Source organism: Neolamprologus multifasciatus, chromosome 14 (genome assembly GCF_963576455.1).
Source record: "Neolamprologus multifasciatus chromosome 14, fNeoMul1.2, whole genome shotgun sequence".
NCBI classification, from domain to species: Eukaryota; Metazoa; Chordata; class Actinopteri; order Cichliformes; family Cichlidae; genus Neolamprologus; species Neolamprologus multifasciatus.
Window position 1 is genome coordinate 5,950,736 of NC_140452.1, and position 14,624 is coordinate 5,965,359.

The 14,624-nt window shown below is 40.4% G+C and overlaps 1 protein-coding gene across 4 annotated transcripts in view; it reads left to right on the forward strand.

Annotated features, from left to right (window-relative positions):
* Window positions 1–14,624, forward strand: part of ift80 (intraflagellar transport 80 homolog (Chlamydomonas)) — a 40,692-nt gene that overhangs the window by 6,222 nt on the left and 19,846 nt on the right. For all 4 annotated transcript variants that reach the window (XM_085184868.1, XM_085184866.1, XM_085184865.1 and 1 more), the window contains 3 exons: window positions 1,998–2,107; window positions 3,072–3,161; window positions 3,241–3,378. In XM_085184868.1, coding sequence (XP_085040994.1) covers window positions 1,998–2,107; window positions 3,072–3,161; window positions 3,241–3,378 — 338 coding nt within the window. The remainder of the gene's footprint in view (window positions 1–1,997; window positions 2,108–3,071; window positions 3,162–3,240; window positions 3,379–14,624) is intronic.

Consider the following 14,624-nt stretch of genomic DNA (forward strand, 5'->3'; position numbering starts at 1 on the left):
GATTGTTTAGCTGTCAGTGCTACTGATACATTGCACAAAGTAGACTGAATAATGAAGAAGCAGAACTACCTCCAAGTTCTTCATGTCACCTCAGATAAACAGCTACACTTGGGGAGAATCGGCTCTTCCAACAGTACAATGATCACACACATCAAAACTGGTTTAGGAATGGATAAAGCAGGCTAACATTAGCTTCTGGAATTGCCTTTCTAAATCCTGGACCTCAACCATATTGAAAATTTGTGGACTATGTTCAAAAGCTGGATCCATGGCAGGAAACAAACCAATTTAAATGAACTTAAATTAACCTAATTTTTCAAAGAAGAGTGGTCAGCCAGAATTAGACCAGAAGCTTGTTAATGGCTACCAAAAGCATCTGGTTGAGGGCCAACTTGCTAAGGAACATTTAACAAAATCTTAGTGGTGGTATATAACCACACCACAATGTGTAGTGCTTCATGTTTGATAGATTTTTAGAGTTTCTCCTCAAAGACCATCTTAGAGAGGCAGAGTTTCTCAGAATTAAAGGCACATTTAAAATGTAGCAAAAAACTACATCTAAAAATTCTGTAACAAATTCAGAATTTTCAATGTAAAATTTTGAAGAATGAATGAATTTGTCGTCATCTATAGTACATAATGAACATCTGCACCATCTTCTCTGATACTTTTTGTCCATCCAGACTCAGTGGCTTAATTGTAGAAAGGTGTGGTTGTCAAACTGGGCTTTCTGCAATTGAAAGCATTTGGTTCATTATAAAAGACTACAAAGAAAACCCAGGACTGTTGAACAGCTAGGATCCTGTATCAGACAAGAATGGGACAAGATTCCTCTCCCAAAAGTCCAGCAGCTGGTCTCCTCAGCTCCCACATGTTTATAGACTGCTGTTAAAGGGAAGACGGGATGTCAGACTGTGGAAAACATGCCTACCTATTTTTAGTGACTGTGTGGACAAATTAATAGAGAATTTACATTATAATACACTAACTACGCATGTTGCAAAGGTGACGGACTTCAAGTGGAGTTGAAAGAAGTGTGAAACCAGGATGCCCATTTGGCTCTGCTGTCCGTTTTAGTATAAGCAAGGCTTAAGAAGATAATCATGCTTAGTACTGCCAAAATGTGAGTCCGTTTTCAAGTATAAGTTAAAAAAATAAGAATTAGAGGCACTATAATTTTGTTTTGTTTTTTTTGAAGTGGAGTTTTACTAAAAGCCATAAAAATCTCAAGTAAGACTGATGCTAAAGTTCTTTCTTTAGCATTCAGATCTTACTTATTAATCACTGTGCAGTTGAAGTCAGATGTAACTGTTTTGGGGGGTAAAAACTGGCTTCTTGGTGAAACTGATTGTATGCCACTCCTGATTGATGGGTGCTGTGTAAAACCTGGCTGGGGACTGGTGATTGAGCCCAGTATGTGGTAATGTTTTTTTCTTAGTGTTTGGGGATTGAGCTGTACATTTGTGCAACACCTGGATTTAGTAGTATTTCTACAGATACACACCACTCTCCACATGGCACCCAGATCACTGCAGGTGTTGGTTCTCTTTTGTGGCTACAGCTTCACAAACACACACTCACACGCACAAACACACACAAACTCTCTCTCACACATGCACATATATGCACAAATTACAGGAGCACACTGTTCTTTTTGGATACTATGACCCATTTTACGAGAGAGCTCTAGGAAGAGGTTGGAACAGAGTGAGAGCGAGGAAAAAGGAACTTGTCTGAACCCCTCTCATCGCCTTCGTCAGATTTGGATCATGTGACCGTTTGGCATTTGTGAGAAACCCCATGCACCTGGAGTAGGGTTAAATGTCACCCCCACTCCCCAGCCCACACCCCCACATACACACACACACACTCACAGATTCACAGGCACAGCTCAACACACGCTCTTGCTCACAGAGACACACACTTGTGCTTATGCAGTAGAAGTTAGACTGATTTTCTCAGCTGGTTTTCTTGTATGCTTTTGGATGTCTTTCCAGGATCTCCTGTATATTCTGTGGCCTGGGGTCCGGACTCGGACAGAATTCTCTACACTTCAGGAAGACAGCTAATTATCAAGCCTTTACAGCCCAGCGCCAAAGTCATACAGGTACACAAACTTTTTCTGAGTCGACAGACTAAACTCTCTCTGTCACTCACACATGTTGCTTGAGCGCAAATTCACACTTGGGGATATTTGTTTTCATTTTACTGACATTTACAAAGGCTTGTAGGATTTAGAGATCAAAATATGCTATTTCATATGTATATAAAAACCAGTTCCAGACCATATGACCTCTCGGTATAGTATAGTTTGTAGTGAATTATTAACTTGAAATTATTATGTCTAACAGAAGCAAAATTGAATTCTCCATTTAAATGAGTCAGTGAGGCCATTAATTTCATAAAAGACACTGAAACAAGAGATTTTTTTTCTCATCTCTGCTACACTATACTTGAAGGCTTATAAGAAAACTATTACTAAGCTATTACTGCACATACATGCATATACAAGCACAATGTCCCAACTTCATTATCTCCCCCTGAGATCCCCTGAAGACCAACACAATGAACTAAACAAATGAACTCCCCTCCCCCCCTCCCCCACAGACCCCCTAACATCATCCTCTTTGACCTTTGCAGTCCCTCATACAGACAGCAATACAGAATATCTACCTGTGTCTTCCTTGGGTACATGGAATAAGCAACCAGTGTACAAAAAATAAAATGTTTATACAGATTAGGAACAGAATAGTACATTAGGTCTGTTCTGTGTTACACTGTAACACATAATGTTAAAAGTAAGCTCTCAGTTTGGCTAAGATGAAACAATTCATAAACTTGTAACTGTGGTCGTGACCAAAAAATAAATTCCATACGGGTGCTTATTCCAGCCAGCTTATTTTTTATCCTCCTTTTGGACAAAGGAAAAGTATAGGAATTTGTTAGAGATCTCTTCAAACCAAAATGTTATGTGTTGATGACGTTATTATGTTTCTTAACCTAACTTTTTCTTTTTTCCCCCCCATTCTTTCCATTACGTGCATGCTTTCTCTCTATCTTTATCTCCCTAGTGGAAGGCTCATGATGGGGTCATTCTGAAGGTAGACTGGAATTCAGTCAATGACCTAATCCTGTCAGGTGGGGAAGATTGTAAATATAAGGTCAGTGGCTTTTTAGTGTATTTGTTGACGTCTTAGTAATTACTGAATACCTTTTTAAAACCATTTGCCTCTTCAACAGGTATGGGACAGCTTTGGACATCTGCTTCACTGCTCACTATCTCATGACTACCCAGTCACATCTTTGTCCTGGGCTCCAGACGGAGAGGTGTTTGCTGTGGGCTCTTTCAACACCCTGCGGCTCTGTGATAAGACTGGAGTAAGTGAACCCATTATAACCTCCATGTATTTTTATTTTTTAAATGTTGAACATAGTATAATGTAAATGGGATGTCTGGAATTAGCTATAGAAGTGAAATAGAGGTTATTAATAGACACAATTTTGGCAAAAGGGTTCAAAACAGCAAATTTTCTTTGTTTTTTTTTTTTTTTTTTTCACTTACTCAGGCTTTCATAAACATAATTTTGTCCCGGTGTATTTTAATATGCCTGGAATGACTTAAAGTGAACTTAATTTGAGATTTCTGGCACCTCTTACACATTCATCATCTACTGTCTTACTCATGTATCCAACAGGAAGTGCTGGAGGTAGGGTATGGGCAGGACTACAGTCCGTCAGTGAACCACAATTCAGTTCAGTTCAATTCAGTTTTATTTATATAGCAACAAATCACAACATCAGTTGCCTTAAGGCGCTTTATATTGTCAGGTAAAGACCTTACAATTTCAACCTGATACATTAATTTACTAATATTCAATAATAAATAAACTTGTGTAGCATGTTTTTGCTTTTTTGAAAATTTAAATGTGGAAGTTGATTTTTTTCCCCCCACATCAGCCAGTAACTAGCTAATCTCAACACAACCCTGGCACACGGACACACTCAAATGACCACTCAGTCTAATCGAATCTTTTACACCTGACCAGGAACTGTTTTGATAAGGATGATAATCATTTGCCATATGTAATCTTTTTACAAAAAGTCTACCTAAGGTTGAATTTTCAGTAATACATGACTCCTCTCTGGTTACACACGTAGTCAGTAAGTAAGTACACGCATTTGTAGCATTTGTTACAGTCCTACAGGAAAAAAAACAACAACTTTGTGGCAGTAATCTCATGAAAAAGTATATATATTGAGTAAAAAAAATCAAAGTATGTTGGCACGTGCTTAAGTTAATTCCAGGTTTTTGATCACTTTTTGAGGATATCATAAAATTCATCATTTTAAACGAACTACTTGTTCCTCAAAAACAATTTAACTATTACCTTTCAGTGACATGCTCTACATAAGTGATAGTTCATGAAATCAGACTGACCTCAGTTATATGCAGCTGTTGCCGGAAAAAAAGAGCAGAAGCTGTACATCATCAGGGCCATGTACTTTCCACATATTTTTGTTTTTAGCTTTTTTGTGTACTTTTTCCTTTAGTTTATGTACATCTCCCAGTGTAGCATTTATATAGTGTGTGAAGTCCTTTTCCTCGAAACATACAAGTGTCTATAGCACATTGTCAGCTTTTCCAATGCAGTATGGTTTACAGTGTGTAGCTCATTACAGGCCACGTGTTTTCTATACATCATTCCTCTCTTTAAATCACATTAGGCTGCATGCCACATGTTCTTGTTACCTGGTGCTGATGGTAACTTCAGTAATGAGAAAGGAAATGAGAGAATGATGAATGGTAATTGTTGTTTCATTATTGCTGAACACTTGGCAGAGAGCAATATTACCAGTTCCCTCACGGGACGTTTAGGGCTTCTTTGAGTTTATGTTCAGATGTCACTGTACTGCTGCATCAGATCGCAGTAATCAAAACAAACAACCTGGGCTGGGATTTTTGTGTGCTGATCATCGGGCATTTCATGCTTCATTTTGATTTAATTAGGATCAAATGTCTTTCTTTTTTTTTTTTTTTTGGGGGGGGGTACTAAATCATATGTGCTAGAGAGAGGTTGAGACCAACCAGTATGTCTTCTCTACAGGAGTAAGGTGTGTGTTTGTATCTGCGTTGCGAGACAGATTTGGTATCGTTACTTTTGCTCTTCTGAACCAGCGATTTCACTTGTTTTGGAGTAACTTGCCAGATTATTGCTGCAGCTTGAGGAAGTGATTCAAATTAAGCCAGCTCACATCCATTTTGCCCGTGTAAACAAAACTAAAAATTGCTAGTACTATTAAAATTACAACTTGCTCCTTTATTTTTTTGTAATGACCCGAGTAACCTTATGTCCTCCCATTATGGGTTTGTTTACGTGGTTGGTTTGTTCCATTGTTTCATCATTGCACCACTTGCTTTGCTGTGGTGTGTCTTGGTTAAGGCAGTGTGATGATGATGATAATTATGATGATTATGGTTCTGCCCTGCTCTGACTGGAGGAAGGGTATGCATGCCTTCTCCTCCCTAAGCCCCTCAGAGACAGTGTGTGCTGTAGCATGGTGTGGGAGGCTTGCTCAAGAAGAGAAGCGGAGTGGGGGTGCAGGGAATAAGAAGGGGGGGGGGGGAGAGAGTTTAGAAAAAGAAAATCCCCCTCAAAAGGTCACTCCGTCCGAGTCGCGTTCTATGTGTGAATTCAGACAGAAGGTTCTTTCATGCATCAGAGAAAAAGTTCAAGTTTTGCTTACATGTGCGCCCTCGGCCAGTGTTGTATATTTATTATAATGTCATTGTGCATGAGAAGTTGCAGACAGAAACCATTAGCCGCTTACAAGTGCTTTACCTGTGTTGTTGCTGTGGTTTGTTTGCGGCACAGTGAGGGTTAAACAGCGTGAAGAGCCTTTTCAGTTACTAGCGTGACTAATGGGAAGGAGTTTCATTCTGTATCTGCTACAATGAAACCTTGCACTTTAACGTATTGCTGCTGGCTCAGCAGGATCAGTCCTGCAGATTTAACCCTTTCACCCTTTTCCAGCTTGGCTCTCCTCTCCTTCTAAACTATCAGCTCTCGTCTACGTTTTCACTTTCTCTCCTCCATGCCTTAGGGCAGATGTAGTGAATTACCCCTCTCCATTATCGCTGGAAAGGCTGGGTGGACACACGCAAATACAAAAGTAGCAAAAAATAAATAAAAAATGAGTCTTGCAGTTCCAGCAAGTCACCCACGGACTGATTGTAGCATTTTTTTCTTAACAATTAAAAGATAACTGATTTATTAATACATATTTATTTCTTTTATTTAGACTTTTATGGTGCTTAGAGTTCTTTTGTGTAGAGCGCTTTTTGTGTAAAGCACTTTTTACAGGAGGTTTAACATCACACAAGACACAAAGAGGCTCACTGTCCCTTTTACAAGATTTGGGAGACACAATAAGTCAGTGTCTGTCTGTGTGCCTGCCATAGTATATGCATGTGCCCACATGCCTGTGTGTGCACATTTGTGTGCAACCATTGCCGTGCAAATGTGCCTGCGAGACAGCAGTCTATTTACGAGGCGCTGCAGCTGGTGTCTAGCGTCTGGACCCTGTCACGATCCCTGACACTGTCACTAGCTAACAAGTAGGACTCATTGTGCCAGGCAAGCACCCTCTCGCTTCTTGCTCTCCACCCCTTCTCCCCCTTCTCTTCTGTACACTTGTTTTTTTTCTCTCTCTTTGCTGTACAACCGTGCTCACATGCATAAATGTAAAAGCTGCCTGGTTTTGCTATTCTAATTCCCTGGAAGAATATTGTGAAGGAATAAGAATATTATTTGTTTATCTATTTAAACTTTTAATAGATTGATTTAAAAAATATGATTTTATGTTTTTGCTTTCGTTATTTGGTCACGAAGAGCAAGTTCTTCTTCTGCTGTAGGAGACACAGAGCACAGGACATCATCCCAAGTTCAGAGGCTGGTCAAAGGCACGTAAGCAGAGTCAGATCAAGAAGGCATAACTGTTTTTGCTGAAAATCTGAGTGTTTACCAGAATGACCTCATTTAAACGAATAATCAGCCTGTGATTGTTCATGCAGGGCTTGATGTCAATCTGAAAGTGGCTGTAGATGTATACCTCATTGAACCTAATGATTGCAGCTCCTGTCTCTCCTCTGGTCTCGTTTAACTGAGGTATCACTAAAAATATGGTTGACCTGGAATGATCCAGGTTTCTCTCATGCTCCCACCAATAATCTCAAGTGCATATCTTACTCTTCCACTCTCCTTTCCACCATCTCCTTCTGTTAAATTATACTTGTGCACAGGAGACTAGCTTAGTCCGAATACTCGGAAAGTTGGCGTAAGGGTGAGCCCTATTTCTTATGAATATCTTTGTCATTTATAGTTAAAAATCCCCTTCCTTCGGGTGTTGCAGTTGTTGGTACACAAAGGACTAACAGTTGTTAACCTCACACAGTTTTGAGAAAATGATCTGTTAATGTTATACCTCATAATAGTAGCATTGCTTTCAAAGGCAGAGAATGTAAAAGTGTTAAACCACTGTTATACCTTTTTTGGTTTTTCTATTTGATTGAAAAGTCGAAATGGTCTTCGCTCATAACAATCAGTGATTATCCATGATTTTCTGCTAGCTACATTGTCTTTAGAACGAACTGAATATTTTATTCATCCACTTTGTGTCAGTTTTGGGTAAAATTATAATTGTTTCTTTCTCTTGCATGTTTTTACTTTTTCTTTCTTTCTTTTTTTAAACATAGAATTACCTCATTTGTCTAAATCTTCCTCTATCATTCTTTTTTTGCTTCTCATGCCTCCCTACTCCCTTTGGGTATGTTTGACTACCTTGCGCTTATCAGTGCTCCCCCTCTTGGCTCCGTCTCCCTTGTTCCTTCCTCGAGGCCCTCTTTACCTCTCTTTTTCTGGATGAGTCTAGGGGTCCCCTTAGGGCTTTGCTCAGCATTGCCACTTTTGGAATTGGTCCATGTTTAACTTCATCTGCACCCTCTTTGTCTGTTGGATCTTTGTCCACCCGTCCTTAACACGGCTAGCTATTGTTTATGTCCTCAGAAAGTGTATTCCTCTTGACTGTCCGTTAGCCTGCCACACTTGTTGCCGTCTTTATTTTCCCCTCTGAGCCGTAGACTCTTATTTGCTAGGCATCAGTCATCACCGGCTTATCAATTAGTCCCTTTAACAGGTCTCCCCCTTTACCACTGGGGAGCATATACCTGAGCGTGTGCTGGCAAGTTTGCTACCAGCCATTGGCCAGCCAACATCTGGAAAGTGCCGCTGTTGGAAAAGAATGAAATGGCCAAGAGTTCTGGTCCTGATTGTGAACCACTGTTAGTGGAGCATGAAAAAGCAAAAGAAACCACTGTAGATTTATTACAGTGCAAACCTTTATCTGTTTTCATCACAAGAAACTGGGGCATTCAGTACAGTATGTTTTTAGGCAGCAGAAGTAAGAGAGAAACACACACACACACACACACAGATTGAGGATAGGGGGTAGAAAAACAGCAGAGACTGAGTGAAATTAATGGTGTAGCTTTGACAAAGAAAGACCATGTGCACATTAAAAAACATGGTGTCTTAGTATTTGAAAAAAGACAAGTAAGTTTGAGTGTGTGAGTGTGTCAGGGAGAGAGAGAGGGCGAGCTAGGGAGCGTTGTCAAACAAAGAGAGTCCTGAGTCAGCAGCAGAGAAGTTTTCTCCCCAGGCAACTGGGTAGGGCTACCCCTCTCTCTTTCTCTCTCTCCCTCCTCCTCCCACTTGCGCTCTCTGTCCCTCACTCTCTTCTTTCTCACTCTCTCCCTCCCCTTAAAAATCGGTGCTTTTGCATGCTATTTCTTGCTCTCTGCACTCTGCACTTTTCCTTTATGCACACACTCTCTCTCGCTCGCTGTAGTAAGAACAGAAAGCTTCCTCCATATTACTGTGAAGTGGTAGAAAAAGAACTCAAGTTCTGAATCTGAGGTCTGGCCGTCCTCTCTCAGCTCTCTCCCTCTACAGTTTATCCGTGTTTTCATAGGAATAATTTTTCTCATTTCTTTTAACAGATTTTAATGAGGTTACCAGTCTTGATGAAACCTTTGCGAGCACGAATAGTGTAAGACTATTAGATGCAATACTTACATGTAGACTTAATCTGTCATCCCAAGGAGCTCATTAGTTTCCCCTACCAGAATGTGAGGATAATGATTTCTCCTTTGTATTCGAGGCCCTTTGTGTCGAACAGGCTTTGGTTTTCTGTGTTGCTGAACTCATTCTGGCACACTCAGTGGAACAGTGTATACTTAGGTCCATCTTGCAGATGATTGACCCCAATTTTTTTTGTGTAAGTTTGTGTGTATGTGTGTGTGTGTGTGAGAGAGAGAGAGTCAGTGCTTGTGTGCGTAAAGTGGGTTAGAGTAAAAGGCACTTGTTGACATGGTATTACTTTTACACCTCTCCCGAGTTCGGCTAAAGGCTTGCCTTGTTGGAAACCAAAAAGGAGGGGAGCATGAAAAGCTGAGAAAAGAGAGCAGTTGGAGGGGTGGGGGGTGGGGTAGTGTGGAACTGTCCAATATATCCTTTAAAGTTGGCCTAGGCAGTGAGGCTTGGAGGATTGGTCTCCATAAAAGACGGTGGTTTCTCTCTCCCTTAAGTCTCTCTCACTCTCTCTCTCTCTCTCTCTCTCTCTCTCTCTCTCTCTCTCTCTCTTTTTTTTCTTTTTTTTTTCTTCTCAAACCCTCCTTCCCTCCCCCCAAAGCTGGAGTAAGAGTACGACAGTAAGACAGTGCCCTGCCAGCCGCTCTGGCAGAGTCATCATTCTTAGCAACGCTAAATCACTACCTCCACTAGCTAGACAAACATGTCACACTCATAGACAGAAAGAGGGAGAAAGAGAGGAAAGAGGGATAAAGCCATGAGGGTGATACTTGGTGACGAAGGCAGGGAGTAAATAACGGGCTTTGGTTGTGCACACAAGTAGGGGAGAGCCTAGTATGTGTGGAACTGGGGGTATCACTTTGAGATTTTTTGCCAGCCCAGAGTTCATTAAGGGCCGTTATTGAGGGCTAGGGCTGGGCTGGAGGCACTGGACCAACTTCCAGAAGAGGATGATTTGAAAGGGTTTAATTTTGGCTGCACCCCAGGGTTCCCTCCCCCTCTCTGCTGGCCTCCACATGGAGCAGAATGATGCTGAGTAATTTAATGACTGCTTCCTTCATTTGTTCAAATTTGTTATATATGTTTGCTTCAACAGAGGAATAATGCTTTGTCCTGTCATATGTAGTTTACTTTGTGTATGCTCCACTGTGTGGATACTTTGACAGTAGAAGAAATCTGCCGTGGTATAATGATGGAATTAAGATTAGGTATCAACAAGTGTTCTACACAGACAGGGCTGGATACATTCTCAAAGCCTTAGTCTGTGCTGCTCATACGATGACCAAAATAAACCCGTCTGTTCTTAAATTGTCATCACTGATATAGTGGGGTCTTGTGCATTGTGCCATTTGTAGCATGCCAAATGCTTTTAAACACCCAAATTACCTGTGTGGGTGCGTGTCTGTGCGCGTGTGTGTTTGCAAGTGCATATGTGCATAGTTGGTGCTAATAGAATTCTGCTGTCCAGCTCACAGCTGTGTCCTGCTGATGAGTCCCAGGAGGCCCCAGCATGTGTCTATGGTTACTATGTTGAGGCTTCAGCATGAAACCATGTGTAGATCATTACTCTCCCCTTTGTCTCTCTCTCTCTCTCTCTCGCTATCTTCTGGTTTGTCTTGACCCACCCCCCCACCCCCCCACCCCCCGCCGTCCCTCTCCCGTCTCTCTCCACTTCCCTCCGCTCTGCCAAAGCTCCAACTTATGCCACACTGCGCTTGTCTACGGCCCAGCCTCTGTATCTCGTTAGCCAAGCCAAATGGGTATTTCAATACAGAGATTTGTGGAGCTCTAGCCTATGTTTACAAATGGGCTTATAAGATAACTATAGTGTGTTATTGCAGAGTCAGGAAATGCAAATGGTTTACTTTGTCATTGCACAGTAAATACTGAAACCTTTACTTTGATTGTATTGTATGTTTTGCATACACTCTCACACGCACACGCGGCGATTCTTTACAAGGCCGATTTTGAATGAAAGCAGACAAGATGACAACAGATTGAAGGACAACTTTTTAGAATAACACTGTGTTTTGCAGTGATGTTGTTAAACTGAAGGACTCTTCTTTTTTGTGACTCTGACAGTGGTCAGAGTTAAATTAAATCTTTAACAAACAGTACAGTTATCGGTTGAATTTTATGTATTTCTTCTTCATAAGTTGCATCTTTAATGCATTTCATGTACACAGTTTTTTTTACTTCTGTCTTGCCATGCTCCACTTGTAGACTTACTTGTGTGTGTGTGTGCGTGCGTGCGTGCGCACACTTGTTACCAAAGCAACTAATATTATCACTTTGTATACTATTGATTACTTACACAGAAACATGAAAAACATGCAGCATGAAATACAAACAGTGTGGAATTGCAATACATAGATGATGTACAGTTAAATAACACTATAATGATGTTGCAGTTACGCACAAATGTTTATTTAAAAAAGTTATTTGGTTTAAAGTAACGTAACCATCTCGAGAAAAGGTGTGGGTATTTGGGACGTAGAATCCATCTTGGAAGTCAGCTCCCAGCCTGAGACGTTCCCACACACAGGTCTGACCAGTCCTGGACATAGGCCCAGCTGTCCTTATCCTAATAGTCAACCCCATCCCCCATGGAGGGTTCACTGCAAGCTGACGTTTACAAGGTCTCCTAATCTGCTGAGAGATTGATGAGCCCTAATCCAAAACGACCTTCTTGTTTTTTCCACAAAGCAAATTGCTTTGTTTTTAGTTTCACTCTTGAGCATTTTTTTAAAATATATACTTCACAGTGGGTTTAGCGCAGGTTTGGTCCTGAACATTGGTGTCAGCATTTTCAGACATGTACACCCTATGTCTGTTTAGGGCTTGATACTTGCCTGTATATGTCTAGTGTCCATTACACTGAGATATTTTGTGTTTATTATGTGCAGGGAGTTACTCTGTACCTGCACTGCCAGGTCCTGTCCTGCACATAGACACACAGGCAAACTAAAGCCAGCTGGCTTTGCAGAGAGTCTGCCATCTGTTCTGATTTATGTAAGACTGTTAACCCCGGACTAGGTCAGCTCCCACTAGCTCACTAGCACAGTGTTAAACTAACAGAGAATAGCTCTCCTTTCACCTGTTTAAAAATTGTGGAGAAAATTGTAGGTTTGAACCGTGTGGGGTGTTTTTTTTCTCCACAGTTTTATGTTATGTAATGATGAGATAAACTTTTTTTCACACTTTGAGCAATATTTTTAATTTCAAGTTGAAAACATAACTAAACAATGGCATATGGTCTGAAGTACGACTGTAAAGTATTAGAAATACATAATTATATGCTTATGTTTATGAAAAAAGGATGTGCATTGTATGCTCTATATAACAAGGCCAAATAGGGTTGTAGCGGCATTAAATACAAGTTTGTTAATGGGTCACGGAGTCTGTTCGACCCATTAACACATGTGGCAGTTACAAGTTTTTTTTCTAAACGCTTGCTGCAAATGTGTCAGGAGCGTCCAAGATGAAGGGCTAGAAAAGCACAGAGAGTCTGAAACTCTCATGCCCCCCTTCTGATTAGCATGTTGTTGACTTGCGTTAGGGCTGGGGGGGAGCAGAGAGCGGTCAGAGCAGATATATTTAATGCTTGTGAAGTAATGGGGCTGAATCAGCAGATAGCTCCACTGGGAGCCATTAGCCCAGACATGTGTCATTAACCCTTTCCCTACACTTTCAGGTACTGTAGAGAGACAGAAATTCAGTGGCACAGAGTCACACTTTTATTTTCTCCTTTGACTTTGACTCCTTTCTACTGTTTTATTTTTTTTATTTTTGCTTTTGTGCTTTATTAGCATTATCATATTAATTTATTTTAAATATATATAGGGCAACTTTTGCATATAGCTCAGGAGCGATGTAATAATTTCTGGCCTTTGCTACATGCTAATAAATATATATTTTTGCTTTATTAGTCATACACTGCTTGGTTTCAAGAGTAGATGTAAAAGATTGAGTATGTATGCCTGGTCTGGTTCATTTCAGTTACAGTGAAACATGATGGTTTTCAAAAAAGAAAAATGTATCAATGCGTTGGGGTTTTTTCCACTCTAGTTTTGCCAGACAAGCCACTTTTTTGTGCAAACACTCACATTTTAACCAGGACACGTGTAAATATGCAACTCACTTTTGCAGTTGTGATAATTAGTTGCTAATAACAAATAGAAATAGCTCCCCATGCAGAGTAACCTTGATATTTTGACTTTTCTTTCTGCCACAAAGCTGTCATTGTTAGAAAGCATGGTAGCCAGCCTAATTCAAGCTGAACACCGGCAGTGTTTCAACAGCCTCCTTTCAAGCCTACAGGGAATAAGTATTTGTCATTAAAATAATGAGCTACTATCGAGTAATTTGTGGGAGGATTTTTTTTTTTTTAAAGGCAAGAAACTGCTTCAAAAAAGTAACAGGACAGAGTTAGTCATGCCTATTTAGAAAGAAAGACGTATAGAAAAGGCATATGCAAAATGGTTACTTTAACAGAACGTTTGCTCCAAGGCAGGAATGTCCTGACTTTTAGAAGGCCCAACATTATTACCCAAACTTGTGCCTTTAGAAACAAGTTTGAGTCTGCCTTGAATCTAATCTTCTCTTAAAATAACCTTTTTGCAGTCGTCCCCGTGCCGGCTGCAGCTACAGGGCAACAATAGAGAGAAGGGGCAGGTCCACAACACCTGCCAGTCTTAATGGTAAACATATGTCAAGAAATGCCGAACGTGAGGAGGAAGAGAGGAGGAGGAGAGCAAGCGCACGCTCCTCGAAGAGGCCGTGCATCAAAAGACTGTGTGCAGTCTTGTGTGCACTTACAGGTGGTTGCATGCTGCAAGCTAGGGTCTGCGCATCATCGCTTAAATAAAAATAGCCCCAAGTAGTAACACCAGCCAGCTAAATATGGTAAAGGTTAGTACATACTAAGGTTTATTAAACTATTTATTTCATGCTATTGAAGCTATTGAGCCATTCCTTTTTTCAAATATGTATTTTGCTCCTTATGATCCAGTTTCTTGTCATTTTTTATAAGGTAGTCTTCACCAGTAGCTCTCCAGGCTTTTTGAAGGCCTTTTTTGTTTTTTGCTTTTTTACTCGTGTTCATTTCCTGTCTTTGTACCTGACCATTTTTAAAAGAGAAATGTTTTATTTTTGTTAAGTCACTTAACCCTAATCCAAAAATTGTTCAAGCAGAAACAGCCGCCTAACTCAAAAGATGAACCAGTGTTGTTTTTACATAAAATACAGGTTAGCAAAACAGCAATTTGTTACTATCAGCCTTTGCAAAAACACATAATTTGTTCCCCCTTTAGTTAAATCTATGAAAAATGCCAAAGATAACACAGTTTGACAGGCATAAAATAGTATTTTTCTATCCCACTAAGGTGATTCCCAAAGTGCTATTAGCTAGAAACTTGGCCTGGTGTATCCTAGACAAGTGGAAGTTAAAGAAAATCTGTTTATCTGTTTTAGTGTCTA